Source organism: Nanorana parkeri, unplaced genomic scaffold, assembly GCF_000935625.1.
Source record: "Nanorana parkeri isolate BGI_ZX_2015 unplaced genomic scaffold, ASM93562v1 scaffold838, whole genome shotgun sequence".
Lineage (NCBI taxonomy): Eukaryota > Metazoa > Chordata > Amphibia > Anura > Dicroglossidae > Nanorana > Nanorana parkeri.
The window spans coordinates 124,993-141,525 of record NW_017307106.1 but is presented as its reverse complement, the minus strand read 5'-3'; the positions used below and the strand labels follow the sequence as shown (position 1 = coordinate 141,525).

Genomic DNA, 16,533 nt, shown 5'->3' with positions numbered 1-16,533 from the left:
TACCCATCACCACCACCCACCCATCACCACCACCCAACCACACCCACGCATCACCACCACCACCACACCTGAGATTCCCACACTACTGTCCTCCAGCAAAGGTGTAGAAATGCACATTGTGCTCCACAGTATATTTAATAAAACATCCAGCTTCATTGTGACATGCCTACAGGCTGTTTTGAAAACAAAGGCCGTATGGTCACTGGCACATGGACAGATCTAACAAGCTGGATTGCGGGAACAGTTTGCTCAAACTACTAGCTTAGTGAATGTTTAGAGATTCACTCACCTCCTTAGTGAAGTATAGTCAGTAGATGCCCTGTAACAGTATTTTTTGTAATATCTGTTCATGCAGATTTATGATTTTTTTTAGTTCCTGATGAGGCATAACAAAGTTGAAGTTACTTAAATAAAATGTGCAAAATGGCCGTCAACCATGTAATTGTAATAGGGGAGTAACTTATGGGAGATCAGAGATACCACTATCATGATTACTTTACTATTAAATTGCGGTCACTGCTATGCGCTCCTTTGGAAGTCAGAAGTGGTAATTCTACAGCTTACAGGTCTCTGTCAAGGTCATTGCTCTTCTATCATGTCTACCGAAATGCTGTCTTTATCATTATGTGCTATAACCAGATATACTTTAGACTTAGGAACCTTGTTCTGTGGTGCAGAAATAACCTTGCGGAGTTCCCTTTCACAGGTAACCTCTCTGCTGCGGCGTGTCCTGCCTGAAGTGACACCAACTCGTCTTGCTAGCATCATTGGAGTCAAGTCTCTGCCACCAGCAGACATCAGTGACATTATCCACTCTACAGAGAAAGGAGACTGGAACAAGCTGGGCATTTTGGATATGTTCCTGGGATGCATCGCAAAGGCACTCACAGTCCAGCTGAAGGCCAAAGGAACACCAATCACTGGCACTGCAGGGATGAGTGCTGGAAAAGGTGTAACAACTGTCACTTTGCCAATGATCTTTAATTCTAGGTATGTACTACTAGATCTTATACCGTAGCACAAAATATTCCTCTTCTTCCTAAATGACTAGTCTTTTAGCTTAGCATTTGTCTTATTCCAACAGTTTGTTCAAGCCAGAAGTCTATTACCTACTGGTCAGGGCTTCATGTCTTTTTTAAAAGATCGATATTATCTTGGACTCGTGTCCATTAAGATTAAAGTCAAGCTAAATGCAACTTTTTAATTTTATTATTTCAGAGACTGTAACGAACAGGGGGAATTGGCCACTGACAAAAAAAAGTGGTCAGCCTGTATAATCTGTTTTATTCTAGCGTCCTAGGAGAATGAACACTTTTTATTCTGCTCCTTGGAGAAAAGTCTAATTTTTTTTGATTGGAAACTAGCTTTGGAGGCCGTACCTGAACCCCCCTTGACGACTGTGGTGCTAGCATGGAATGTGACATTAGAGCACTGGGCTCTGCATTGTGGTGCTTCCATCCTGGACTGATGGTAGTTTCCTTCTAGGCAGTCCTGTTTGCTCAGTTCTACTACAGACCTCCACATCTCAACATTCTTTGTTTGTTGAACAAGTTGGCTGGGTCCTTGAACAGGCTGACCTGTGTCACAGGTGTGGGAAGCCAGTTTTGGACCTCCTGGCCCACAGGTTTGTCTCCAGGTGCAGAGAGCCTCTGGCTGAAGCAGTGGAGTCTCTGGTGGCTCTACGGGATCTGTACAGCCTGATTGCCTTGTCTTTCCTTCTCTTAAACTTGTAGTTCATGCTCTGCATGTCTAACTCGCAGCTACTACTTCCATTAGAAAGACTGCTTGTTTCTTTGTCGTTCCTGTAAAGAGGTACAAGCTTCTCCTTTCACCATTTCTCTGTGTCTTGGGCAAATCATCTTTCAAGCTTATGGTCTTAAGGTTAGAGTTCCACTCTTTCCTTTCAATGAGTATGCTAATGGTTCTGTGAGTGTTTTTTAGGTTTTTCGGCTTCAGGCTACTGTCTCCCACATTTTGCAAGGCTGTCCCTGGTCTTCCATTCACTGTTCTCTATTTTGTATTTTTTTTGGTACATATTTAGGACTTGTTTGATGCCAGCTTTTAGCGCAAGGTTCTTCAGGCGGCTCTTTGTGTTTTTTTTTGTGGGTTTTTTTAGTATTTATTGTTGCTTTTGCCTACCCCTCAGTTTGAGTGCTTCTGAATTTCTGTGTCCCTCAAATGGGATTTTAAGCTAAGTACAAAAATTCCATAGTTTTTTTGGGGGTGAGTTTTAAAATACTGTTTTGCTATATTGAATTGTATAATTTTTCTGAGTATTTCATAATAGTAAACATGATGAATGCATAACAAACTGCTTCTTCTGTAGCCAAAAATGTATATTTTTATTTTCTTTTAATCAGTTACCTCAGAAGAGGTGAGAGTCACTGGTGGATGAAAGGCTCAACTCCAACTCAGATTTCTGAGATCATCATTAAATTGATTAAAGATATGGCAGCTGTAAGTATTACCAAACTTAAATACACATCTTTTTTTCTCAGGTCTATACCACAGTTCTTTCACAATACATTTAGAAGTGTGTCATAGGTCCAGTACTAGTCACTCTACCTTTGCTTCATTCATTCTTTTATTTAGTAGTGATTAATAGGATATGTGTTCATTTCTTTCTGTTACAGTCAGTGATAACTTATTATCTGGTTAGTTTAACTGCCAGGAGCGTCTAGCGCAAATCATTTTAATGAGTTTCACTGTTTTATATGGTGTGAATTTCTCATGTCACTACTTGTTTGTTTTTTGGGTGGGGTAGTCCAAAGTAAAATAACAAACAATTGGGTTTTGACTACCTTATTTTTAGGGTCACCTTTCAGAGGCATGGTCGCGGGTCACTAAAAATGCAATTGCAGAGACAATCATTGCACTGACAAAAATGGAGGAGGAGTATCGATCCCCCGTACGATGTATTGCCACTACCAGGGTAAGGTTCTTCATTTAGTTTCAAGGTGAATTTGTGCCCAGATCATGAAGACCAAAGTATATAATACATATTCTGAGTGAGCAGTAATAGCACTATAAAACAAGTCCTTATTCACCTCTATCTTTAAGCATTTTCAAGAAATGTACTGTCAAAGTCCACAGCTCTTAGGCCCCGTTCACATTGAGCGGTTCGCGCGCGATTTGCATTTTGCGCGATATCACGCGATTTGTCGCGTGATATCGTGCAAATGCTTGCATTGAGCAAGCGAGAATCACGGCAAAATCCGCTCCAAAAAGGGTCCTGCTGTAGCGACACACGACCCGCGACAGCAGGACCCTTTGCCCCATTGAGATGCATTGAAGAGCGATATCGCGCGGTAAATAGCCGCGATATCGCGGAATTACCGCGCGATAAATCGCTCAATGTGAACGGGGCCTAATGTCATGTTTTTGTATGAGAGTAGACCTTGGCAGGATTCCAGCCCTTTAATGTTAAGTGGAACTTGCCTTTAGAGTCTTGTGATTTTAAAGATTTGTGAGAATGAATAACATTACAATTAAAGCAGCAGGGATGGCTAGTTATAAAGCACTTTGACTTGCCTGTTTAGGAATATGTAATCAGTTTAATGTCTAGGCACATGTTGCGTCTTCCATTTAACTCTGCACATCCTAGTGGTGCTGCACCAGCCCTAAACTGACCATATTCACCCACTGCTTTCTCCCTGGCATTGCCAGCAATTCATTCAGGCCACACATTGAATTTGGCCTGAACAGCTCTATGGGGTCTATTTATAAACTATTTGAAGGAAAGTTTGCCCTGCAAATATCTGTGACTGTTCTGTGTGGATTTATGCCAACACAGACGTCCTTTTTTTGTTTCTTTACAAGGGAATGTATTTTTTATGTAATACCTTGGTATAAAATTCATTTCAGTACAGCGTTGCATGACGGAATAAACGTCAGTCAAAGTACCGCAGCGCTGAATACTGAAAAATGGCCTGGCCAGGAAGGGGGTCTAAACACCTGGTCTTGAAGTGGTTAAATATGCCTCTTATGTTCCATCTAGTGGCCACAATGAAGTAGAACATGACAATTAATTCCACTTGTATAGAAAAAAACGAAAGAACATTTATTGTCAATATATTTGCACAAAGTGAACACTAACAGATATTCGCAGGGCAAAAGGCCCTGCACTTTTGGCTGCTTTGTGTGTGATTGCATAAAAAGATTTTCCAGCACAACGCAGAAGCTTTCAAAGCTACTTTACAATCCCTCCCTTTTGCATTTTAAAAAAGGGGCAGTCATTTTTAACTGTGGCCTTGACAAACAGAATATTGAAAGGAAGAGATGGATATCTGGACATGAATGTCAAGAAATAACTCTCCATGTGGCCAGATCAGTAAATTTAGCTGCCCTATCAGAGCTAACTCATGTATATCTCCCCAGAACAGCCACATTTGTTTGCTACTCCAAAGATCATGCATTTGAAGACCTCACCATGCTATACATTGACAAAGTGTGTGTGTGTGTGTGTGTGTGTTTTTTTTTTAGCTATGGCTTGCTGTTGCATCATTGTGCGTGCTTGATCAAGACCATGTGGACCGGTTATCTTCTGGAAGGTGGATGGGAAAGGATGGACAGCAAAAACAAATGGTAACTTTTTGTGTTTTCAAAATGATTCATGTTGTCTTTTATAGGCCTATTGTAGTAGTTTTCCAAGCTTCCAAGCCTTGTTCATTCTACCTCCATTGGTCTGTGTTGCCCCAGGTCCATTGCACTTTTTCAGGCTTTAAAGTGGACACGCAAATCCCGTGTGCATGCAACTCTACATTCTGCTCCCTGAACATCTGTACCTCTTATGTAACATAAAAGATTTTTGTATTAACTTAGTTTTTAACCCTGTCCCATGGGAATGCTGCATCTCCATTGCCCCCCCCCTCCCCCCCCCTAATATATAAAGTGTAATGGTAGCGCGCTGAGTGCATATGTGCTGGTTCTTCCTCCAAGTCATTGATGGGGGGAGGGTGGGCAACACATTTCAGGTAGTAAAGGGAGATGTGATCCTCTGCCCTTACTGAATGGCTGCCGGGATCAGAGCGGTGAAGAGAAAATTATAAAGCTATTGAAAGAAACAAAATCCTGTAAAGTTCATGTTGGTTGGATATAAACTGGAGAAAAGGCGTGCGTACACACTGGAATATTGATGTACCACCCAGCATAGACTGCAGTACTCCTAAGAGGATCATCCATAGAACATGGGATCTTATATAGTATACTTTAAGATGGGAAGGCCTGTGCTTATCCTTTTAAACTTACTGCGATGTTCCTTTCCAGCTCTTCATGCCGAAAGAGAATCTATCATTCACTTAAACCATTTAATGTATAGGTTAAATAAGCAAGTTGTTTAAAAATGTGTCTGTCTCATATTTGTATCTTTTGTGTTTTAGCCAATGTGTGATAATCATGATGATGGTGAAACTGCGGCAATCATTTTGTGCAATGCCTGTGGAAACTTGTGTACAGACTGTGATAGGTTTCTACATCTCCATCGGCGAACAAAATCCCATCAAAGACAGGTAAAGTGCAAGAAAGACTTCACAATAGTGACACCCTTCCAGCCAAAACTGTACATGTAAAATGTTTTGTTTAGTTGTTACTATAATGAGCTCAGTTTACCTGAAGAAGGTATTTTCCTTGATCCACTTGGTACATTTGATTCTCTGAACCATGACACCCCTTATTCTTCATACGTGATATGGCTGTTCGTATCCGCGTGAGTGAGCTATGCCCTCCGCTATGAATTTTCAGCCACATAAATGTAATATTCATGGAGACCATTTATTTGCTAACGGCAGTGTAACGGGTGGATTTTTTGCACTTACTGGATCAGGAGTAAATAATTTTCGCATAGTTGTTGCCAAACCCCCACAAAGTTCTTGGTTGCCATCTCTTTTTAACAGTCAAATGTATGCAGTTCACAATATATCCTCTTTAATATCTGGATCCCCGAAACTGTAAACCTGTATAGATATATAAAGATATCCAGTAATCGCTAGTACAACTTCAATCATTCATTATATTTCACACAGGTGTTCAAAGAGGAGGAAGAGGCAATCAAAGTTGATTTACATGAGGGCTGTGGGAGAACTAAACTATTCTGGTTAATGGCTCTTGCCGACTCTAAAACCATGAAAGCAATGGTGGAATTCAGAGAACAAACGGGTAAGTATTACATGTTGATAGTACATTGTGAAATAGGCAGCAGTGTTCTTTCTAGTCAGCAGCTGACTGTTTTCCTACTCTGTTTAAGATGTTGCTTTTCTGTCTGTTAATGATGTTATGTCATATATTGGACACCCACAGAAAGTAACACCAGCAGTGTCAATTACTACCATCAATTACTGATAGTGCCATTGCTCTATAAACTGCTGTTTCTATCATAGGAAAACCTGCAAGCAGCAGCTCGGAAACCTGTCGTTTCTGTGGCTCTAGAAATGGGACAGAATTATCAGCTGTGGGCAGCGTGTGTTCTGATACAGACTGCCAGGTAAGTCAGTTGCTCATTCAGACGTCTACCATATTTAATGAAGTCATCACTCTGATACCAAATTTCTGTTTCCAGGAGTATGCAAAGTCTGCCTGCAGCAAGACCCATTCGTGTGGGCATCCCTGTGGAGGTGTGAAGAATGAGGACCATTGTTTGCCTTGCCTACATGGTTGTGACAAAATTGCAACAAGTCTGAAGCAGGATGCAGATGACATGTGTATGATATGCTTTACAGAAGCGCTCTCTGCAGCTCCTGCAATTCAGGTTGGCTATTCAAGTTGGGGGAGGTCTGATCATTGAAACCAACGTTGAACCCCCTCTCCCCCTGCATGTTTTTGAGACTTGTGTTTATGGTTTGGAGGAAATATGAATGTAATTTTCAGCAGTATTGATTTACACACTCTTGCAACATAATTTCCTATACTATTGTAAATGTTGCTTACGTTTCACAAGCATCTTATGAAAAAGTAAAAGGGCTGTGTTCAGTGAACTGTGACTACTTCCTTGCATGGAATGCAAGACATAAGTAATATTGTTAACTCATTTTTCTTTCTCATATTACTTTGAGCAACATAGGAATTCCAAGAATTAAATTTGGGCCTACAGGAGAATCTGGACTCTGACAAACTCCGCCTCAGCATAGAAAAGTCTGACCTTTTTGCTAGCTAAATTTTTTTTAATCAAGCTTTTTGTTACATTGCTGCTGAGCGGGTCTCTATACGCAGCTATCCGGATCAACATTGATCAACAACATCAACATGTGATGCAAGGGGGTCATCGCACTAATCCCTGTGGGAAGGAGTCCTGCTAAATTCTGTTCAGTTCACAAGCCGAAAGGTGGCATCCCTCCCATCTTGGATCTCAAGGCCCTTAAATGTCTTCATTTGGATTCAAAAATTCCACATGCTTCCCTAGTCTCATGGAGACTTTCTGGCCTCTGTACACATCAAAGATGCTTACCTGCATGTCCTCATTTTCACAGCCCATCAGTGATTCCTTCATTTTGCGGTGGGTCTCCAGCACTTTGTAGCCCTGACATTCTGCCTATCTTCTGCACCTCGGTTATTCACCAAGTTGTTGGCTCCTGTGCTATCCTTGCTGCTCTCACAGGGCATCCACATTGTGGGATATCTGAATGTTGAGGGAACAGTCGGCGCAGGTTCTGGTGTAGGTTCAAGCTTGGATCATCTGGACTTTGCAAAGATTTGGCTGCATTCTGGACCTGCAGAAGTCAGTACTTGAAATATCTGGGTCTAATTGCAGCACAAGCCAGAGTGTTTCTCCCTCAGGAGAAAATTAAAACGCTCTGCTCCCAGACTCCGCCTCTTCCACCCAGGATTTGCCCAAGTTTTTGCTTTTGCATTTTTGCCTCTTTTCAGACTATTTCAATTAGAGCTGCAGCTAACGATTATTTTCAAAATCGATTACTTAGCCCATTATTGAGTTCGATTAACCGGTTAATCAGGATTATTAAAAAAACGGCTCCAGTGATGGGACTACTGTATGTTTGTATTGAGATTGCAGTCCATCACAGGAGCAAGCTTGGAAAAAAAAATATATATAGTAAAATGGAAAGTGTAAAATTATACAGCAATCAATGCAGAATGGCACCGGCTAAAGAGGACTACAAATACCAGTAATAGTACATTATACAGTCGTGCAATGCAGAATACCACCAGCTAGAGAGGAATACAACAAATCCCTGCAATAGTACATTATAACTGGTGGTATTCTGCATTGCGCTGTATAGAGGACTACAAATCCCAGCAATAATATATTACATGCCGCAATGCAGAATACCACAAGCTACAGAGGAGTACAACACATCCTTGCAGCACATTATACATACAGTGTACAATGTATTGCTGGGATTTGTACTCCTCTATAGCTGATGGTACATTGTGCTGTATATTATACAAACACTGTACCATCAGCTATAGAGGAGTACAACAAATCCCAGCAATAATATATTACATGCCGCAATGCAGAATACCACAAGCTACAGAGGAGTACAACACATCCTTGCAGCACATTATACATACAGTGTACAATGTATTGCTGGGATTTGTATTCCTCTATAGCTGATGGTACAGTGTTTGTATAATATACAGCACAATGTACCATCAGCTATAGAGGAATACAAATCCCACTATCCAAGCAATATATTATAGAGCACCATGTGGGGGGGAGGGAAGTGCAGGCTTACCTGAGCAGTCTTCCAGCAACTTGCTTCTGAGATCGGGCCTGTCTATTGGCAGCTGTTATCCCCCCAAGCCTGCGCCTTCTTACTTCTTCTCCCCGCGTCCCTGTGCCAATCGTGGATCTGTGCGGGCAGTGAGTGTGAGGCACTGAGGAGGTGCGGCGTGGATGTGGGTCTGGTGGCAAGCGTGAGGCGGAGAGGAGGTACGGCGCGTGGCGTGTGGAGCCGTGAACAGGGCCAACTAATCGAAAGCTTATTAATCGATGATTGAAAATGTTGACAACTTTTTCAATCATCGATTATAATCGACTTAGTCAATTAGTTGTTGCAGCCCTAATTTCAATTGCGCTGTTCCATCCCAGACCGCTTCAACACAACATTCTGTAAGTGTGGGACGCCCCGATTCATCCAGCTCTATGGAATCCTGCTCTGGAGTTGGGGAAGTACTTTCTTACAATCTCATGGAAGATCCTCTTGACATTTAACATCCTTTTGGCTAATGAGGAATCCCAGGCACCCTGTTGATCCAGGGGACTTGCACATCAGTGGAAACTAGTTTCACAATTAACATGAAACTTCAGGCAATGTGGACCTCCTGGCCTCGTGTTCAAGAAAAAAATGAACAGGTTTATCTCCAGGTGCAGCGATCCTCTAGAGGGAGCAGTGGATGTTCTGGTGGCTCCATGGGATCAGTACATCCTAATCTTCTCCATTCTTCCCCTGTAACTTTTGTCTGCTCCATAGGATCGAGCTGGCAGCCTTATCCTGTATAGAACCCTTACTGGTCTTACACAGAAAGGAGGTGTTAAGGCCTAGAGCTTTCTTCCTTCCTAAGGCAGTTTAAGCCTTTCACCTTAACCAGGACATTGTTCATCCATCCCTCTGTCCAGCTTCAGTTCATCAGGAGATCTCCCCTTATTGCCTGGATGTAGTTCATACTGTGCGCATATACCTCATAGCCACTGCTTCCCTTGGAAAGACGGACTCTCTTTTTGTGATTTTTCTAATGGTCCCTATTAACTTGCTTCTCCATCATTTTGCAGTGGCTCAGACAGATTAACATTTAAGCTCATGGTCATAAAGCTAGGTTCCCACCCTTTCCTTTCAAGGTGCACTCTGCTAGATCTGGAAGTGCGTTTTGGCATCAAGCCCCTGCTTCCCAGATTTGCAAGCCAGATGTTCAGTCCTCATCTGATGACAGTTCTGGGTGTAAGGGCTGCCGGGCAGCGTTTTGAGCTGCAAATAGGCCCCTGTTTTGTTTTTTTGTCGCTTTTGCCCACCCCTCACTTGGACTGCTTTTGGGGCTCCTCTCTGAATTCCTGTGAACAAAAAATGGGAATGTTGTATGTATGGTAAAATACATTTCTTCATTACAGTTCAATTAGGGACACTAGAGTTCAATAAGCTTCACCCCTCCATGTCTATGATCATGTTCTTGGTTCCACAAACTGAGGCATGCCAGGAGTAGGAGGGGCTATAGTGGGCTGGCCACAGTTGTTTGTTTGCCAGTGTCACAATTCTCATTTTAGGTGGCAGTATAAACCTACAGTCTCTGAATTCCTGTGTTCCTCAATGAACTCCAAGAAATGTATTTGATGGTAAGTATAAATGTCCCATTTTAAAATGCTGGTAGAACAGTACACAGCCCGCCACCTTACAACAGTTCATTTAGACACTTTCTGTGTTATGATGTACAGTATATATTCATAGATATTTCTCATTCCTGAAAACACTTTACATGTCTTTTCTCTTTTGATACTCAAATTTGAGGGGGATTTATTTCGGTCAGAGCTTAAAGGAGCGTAACATTAATCTTCCGTCCTATGTCATTCTTTAGCTTGACTGCAGCCATGTGTTTCACTTGCAATGCTGTAGACGGGTTCTGGAAAACCGATGGCTGGGGCCGCGAATCACCTTTGGATTTATGTCCTGTCCAATCTGCAAGGTGAGTAGTAGAAGAAAATGACTGGACGGATCAGACACACCCGGTAAAAAGTAACAATCTCATAAAATTAGAGCTGCAGCTAACGATTATTTTCAAAATCGATTAGTTAGCCGATTATTGAGTTCGATTAATCGGTTAATCGGATAATCGGATAAACAATAAAATACATTTTAAAAAATGGCTCCAGTGATGGACAGCCAGCTTTGGAGCGGTGGAAGTAAAAAAAAAGTGTGGTGTGCAATATAGTGAAATGGAAAGTTTAAAATTATACAGCACCATGCAGAATATCACCAGCTATAGAGGAGCACAACAAATCCCAGCAATAGTACATTATAGCTGGCGGTATTCTGCATTGCGCTGTATAATGCATTGCACTGTATATAATGTATTATTGCTGGGATCTGATGTATTCCTCTATAGCTGGCGTGATATTCTGCATTGCGCTGTATAATTTACTGTTGCTGGGTATTGTAGTCCTCTATAGCTAGTGATATTCGGCATTGCACCACTGTATAATGTATTACTGCTGGGATTTGTTGTGCTCCTCTATAGCTGGTGGTATTCCGCATGGTGCTGTATAATGTATTATTGCTGGGATTTGTAGTCCTCTATACAGCGCAGTGCAGAATATCACCAACTATAGAGGAGTACAACAAATCCCAGCAATACATTATACATATAGTGTATAATGTATTGCTGGGATTTGTAGTCCTATGTATAATATACAGCACAATGTACCATCAGCTTTAGAGGAATACATTATAGAGCACCATGTGTGGGAAAGTGCAGGCTTACCTGAGCAGTCTTCCAGCAACTTGCTTCTGAGATCGGGCCTGTCTATAGGCGGCTGTCATCCCCCCACACTTCCTCCTCTTACATCTCCCCGCGTCACTGTGCCGATCGTGGATGTGGGCGGGTGGTGAGTGTGAGGCGGGAAGGAGGTGCGGCGTGTAGAGCGTGGATGCGGGCGGGCGGGTCTGGCAGTGGTGAGCGTGAGTTGGGGAGGAGGTGCACAGCGTGTGTGGAGCTGTGAACAGGGCCAACTGATCGGAAGCCGATTAATCGATTATTGAAAAAGTTGACAACTTTTTCAATAATCGATTATAATCGATTATGTCGATTAGTTGTTGCAGCCCTACATAAAATACCATGTGATACCTATTATAGTTTTCTGTCTGTATATAGTCAATATTTGCATATAGATGACATGTCTAGTCAGCAGCACATGAGTGAGATGAGTTTTCCTTTATAAATATATACATTTGGCACTTTGTGCGCAAAGGGAGCTGCGGGACACATGAAATTAAGCTGCCCATGGATAATACATGACAGTTGTCCAGCTTGGCTGTTTTCAGCCTATGTGAGCAGAATGATGCCGTCTGGTTTATTATAATCACAGTGAACATTGATTAGACATGTTAGGAAACCTATCCTGATATCCCGATATTACCTTCTGAGAGCAGCAGTGGTCCAGCCACCCTGAACAGTATCTGTTGGCACCTTAAGGAGTGTACTTCATGTAACTTTTCATCCCTTCTTGCAGGGATACCGCAAGCTACTCAATAAAGCGATCACAAATTGACATTAATGTTGGTCAGTTTAAACATGTTGCTGTTTAGAGAAATTATGTATTTGCAAATTCCCTATTAACTACCAGCGTCTCCATTTTGTGATACTAAATTGCAGTTTCTGCTTGTTTTTAGAACAAAATCAATCATACAGTATTAAAGGATCTCCTGGATCCAATCAAAGAGCTTTATGAAGACGTAAGAAGAAAAGCCTTAATGAGGCTGGAATATGAAGGACTGCACAAAAGTGATGCAATCACGACGCCAGGAGTACGATTTTACAATGATCCAGCCAGCTATGCCATGAATAGATATGCTTACTATGTCTGCTACAAATGCAAAAAGGTAATTCCACTTATATCCACTTTTCTGTGTCTGCAGAACAGCTTAGCATTGTTGGTGGGAAAAACTAGTGGGGAATACCCGAAGTCATGGACCCACGTATATTGGAGCTGTTTTAGGAAAATTGGCACAAAAGTGGAGACTGACATCCTTAGCAAGCAGCCAGTTGGCTGGTACTTTTCTGATGCAGACTCCTACTGGCAACTACTCTCTCTTCCAGCTTTCACAAATCATCCGAGTCTTTTTATGGCTTTCCCTGGGAGGGATGAGAGTGTTAGGTTGGCTTCTAGCCATTCAGTGCACTCTCTCTAAAGGAAGAGACTTTTCACCTAAGTTTACTATATAAAATGAAGCCAGTTTTGTTTTATTCCCTCACACATGATTGGGGCTTCCAAGTTCCATGTTCACCATATTGACTCTGCTAACTATCATTCACTTTGCTAAATGAACAACCCTTAGGGCCCGTTCACACCAGACGCAGTGCATTTCGGCCTGATTCTGGCTGGATCGCATTGCGGCTGGCTTACTTTGTTGTGGGGTGGGAGGGGGCATGACGATCCATTGAAGTGAATGGCACCATAGCCACGCCCTCCGGCCACAATAGGATTGGCCGCACGGGAACATGTGGCACATCAATGCCTGTGGTCCGAAAAAATAGTGCTTGCAGCATTTTGTTTGAACCGGACCGCAGGCATTAATGTGCCTTACGTTCCCGTGCGGCCGATCGCATTGCGGCCGGAGGCGTGGCAACAGTGCCATTCACTTCAATGGACCGCCATGCCCCCCTCCCGCCCTCACAACGCACTGTGTCTGGTGTGAACGGGCCCTTACTCAACCCTACTATTTTCCACAGAGAGATTTTCCTACTTTATGGGTTTAAAAGTAACATTGTCACTATGTGCTTAATGTCGCGAAAGGTCCCAGCACTCTGCAAAGATCTCAAACAGGTCCTGAATGACCCGCAGGAAGACATCTACCTGTCACCGGCCATCCTTTTTCTCTCTTTATTTTTATTCTCAGTTTTTCCTTAGAAGAAAACTAAATGCAGTCTTCACCTGCAGACTGTTAATCTGTGAAAATGTATTCTGTTTTGTGTAATGGACGGCCTGTTCTTTGTCTAGGCATATTTTGGTGGAGAAGCCCGATGTGATGCAGAAGCTGGACAGGGAGATGACTACGATCCAAGAGAGCTGATATGTGGAGCGTGCTCAGATGTGTCCAGGGCTCAGGTATGATGAAAGTACAAATAATCAGCAGCATTCTGTCCTTTATTATATAAGCGGACTCCAGCAATGACTATGTTATCAATGTAAAGGAATAGCTTTTTTGTAGTACATATAGGTGAGGGACACTAACATCTCATAGAATGCACCTTTTTAGATGTGAATCTGTTAAAAGAAAAAAATGTTAGGCAAAGTTCTGACACCGCACTCTTTTTCCCTGTAACAGATGTGCCCGAAACATGGTACCGATTTCCTAGAGTACAAATGCCGTTACTGCTGCTCCGTGGCTGTATTTTTCTGCTTTGGAACAACCCATTTTTGTAATGCCTGCCATGATGACTTCCAGAGGATGACCAGCATACTTAAAGAAGAACTTCCACATTGTCCTGCAGGTTAGTGTAACAGCTGATGCAGGATTTCATTTGATACTAAACTTGACAGTGGTTTCTTTCCAACTCAGACAGAGAAAAAGTGCAGCTGTATACCAGGATGCTAGCCATACACAGGCCAATTTGTGCAGCTGTATACCAGGATGCTAGCCATACACGGGCCAATTTGTGCAGCTGTATACCAGGATGCTAGCCATACACGGGCCAATTTGTGCTGAATCGTAGTCAGACGGTTACTGATTCCTCCGTCCATGCTGTCTAGTGTATGGGGGAATACTGTGATTTCTCTAGAGAAATCTACCAGTGTATGGCTAGCCTAAAACAGACCTTTTTGTTTTCTTATTATTTTCACTGTCTGCTGCTGTAAATGACCGGAATATGTAAGTGATGTGACTAGTCTAATAGAGACTAACCAATACTCTCGCTTCATGTAAGGTGCCCCTTTATTTTTTCCTATTAAATGTGTTGGACGGTCTACTGAATTCTACAACGATATTCTAAGGAAATGAACAAAACCTTTATTAGTGTATGAATGGATAGTAGACTCTTCATGTCTGGACCAGGTATTTCCTTTGGCTCCCACAGCTGAACTCTAAGGAAAGCGGAATATATGCAGCTGTGGAGGTTAAAAGGAAATTGATGCTTTGCCCTTGCAGGCATTCATTTATTTTATTTTTTTTACTGGAATACATGTGCTGATATTATTTTGGTACGTGAAACACCGTGGGGGGAATTTATCATAGCAATTGCGAGTGTTTGAACTTGCACAGAATATATTTGCACCAGATTTATGATGCTGGTGTAATGTGGTTGATAAATGAGGTTAAATAGAGTCCAGGAAAGAAGACTTGTAACTCCAGGCAAAGAGCGTAACTGTCGCCTCTTGAAGAAGTGGTCATGGGGACTTCTTAAGTTGTGATTGTTTTCTTAGGTGATGCTCCAGTTTTAGACAGCCCAGAACAAGTGCGGATGAAAACACGGGCAAAAAACATGCAACTGAAAAAGTAGTGCAAGCTCAGAAGAAAACTGGTGCAAAACATGTGCAGTTGGAAAAGTAGTGCAAGCTCAGGTCAAAACAGGGGCACATGTTGAAAGACAGATTTGCACATTAAAAAAAAAAATGATCTAAGAGGCTAAAACTGTTGCAATTGCTTTGATGAATTCGCCCCTGAATGTTTTTTTGATGAAAAACAGCTACTCTGGTCAGGTCCTTGCAGTGTTCCCAGAAAGATTAGATTGGTAATCCTGACTTGGTAGATCTCGTACTTTTCATGTGCTTAGGCAGTGTGTTGTCTTACAGTCCTTTCTCAATTTTCTCTTGTAGGTCCAAAAGGCAAACAACTTGAAGGAACAGAGTGTCCTCTTCATGTGGTTCACCCGCCCACAGGAGAAGAGTTTGCATTGGGCTGTGGCGTGTGCAGAAATGCTCACACTTTTTAAAACAAGCCGATGTTTCCTTTCCACTTTTGTTAAATTTTATTTCCTTTTTGTGAATTTCAAGACAGACTTCAGCAGTCTGTGACGCCAGGCAGGTTCTGGACGACAGCCTTCGGTCAGGAGGGGACCACTTAAAGAGTCTGCGAACAAGGTTAATCAGGAAGGAGGCCTCAGATTCAGCTGTGTATTCGCAACCTGTGCTCTTCAAACCAAACCTTACATGTTCTTGTCAAACTGATAACTGTGCGGTGCTTGCATGTGGTCATTACATATAGCACCAGATGTGCACAGCACATGCTTGAATGCACACAGTAGAGGGAGGCTCCCCATATCAAGGTTATATATAAATACAAGTATACAGTATATGTATGGCCAGAAGATGAGCCACAGTTGTGGACACTGACTTTCCAGTAAGCCCGGTACAAGTGTACTTGCATCTCGCGGGAAGACAGGGGAATATTTGTGTATCTACTAGACTGTTAATTTAAACTCTGTGGTTGCTGGAGAGCCCTGCAATGTGCCAGCAGAGAAGAGAAGGGTGGTTCATGGCATTTGCCGGGTACATAAACATAACAAGGTATAAAAGTTGTAACAAATGCTGTACATAAAAATATCAATGTTCGTCCCGTATAAAATTTACTACATTACAAAGGCAGTTTCATTTAAACTTCTGGGTTATGTTTGAGCCTGAACTTTTAATGAAGTGCAATACTGAGTGTGCCTCATATCTTTGCAGCTGTAAACTTTATGGAATGTACATGTCAATAAAGCCACTGTACATTTTTATACAGTGACAGTCTGGTGAATGTTTAGGATATTATTTAAGAGGAATGGCTTTTAAAAAGAAAAATAAAGAGTTAAATCATATTATCTGTCATGCGTTTCTGAATTAGATTTTTTTTGTATTTATTTTGTTGTGGCTACTTCAGTGGCACTGTACAGTGAAACATG

At 42.1% G+C, this 16,533-nt stretch overlaps 1 protein-coding gene across 1 annotated transcript in view; it reads left to right on the top strand.

Moving 5' to 3' along the window:
• The window catches only part of MYCBP2 (MYC binding protein 2, E3 ubiquitin protein ligase), a 243,252-nt gene extending 227,667 nt beyond the window's left edge, over positions 1-15,585 (top strand). Inside the window, exons 72-84 of the mRNA XM_018565383.1 lie at positions 707-990; positions 2,361-2,457; positions 2,813-2,932; positions 4,483-4,584; positions 5,379-5,507; positions 6,021-6,153; positions 6,375-6,478; positions 6,554-6,742; positions 10,516-10,623; positions 12,327-12,536; positions 13,655-13,762; positions 13,983-14,148; positions 15,470-15,585. Coding sequence (XP_018420885.1) covers positions 707-990; positions 2,361-2,457; positions 2,813-2,932; positions 4,483-4,584; positions 5,379-5,507; positions 6,021-6,153; positions 6,375-6,478; positions 6,554-6,742; positions 10,516-10,623; positions 12,327-12,536; positions 13,655-13,762; positions 13,983-14,148; positions 15,470-15,585 — 1,866 coding nt within the window. The remainder of the gene's footprint in view (positions 1-706; positions 991-2,360; positions 2,458-2,812; positions 2,933-4,482; positions 4,585-5,378; positions 5,508-6,020; positions 6,154-6,374; positions 6,479-6,553; positions 6,743-10,515; positions 10,624-12,326; positions 12,537-13,654; positions 13,763-13,982; positions 14,149-15,469) is intronic.
• Positions 15,586-16,533: the final 948 nt, after the last annotated feature.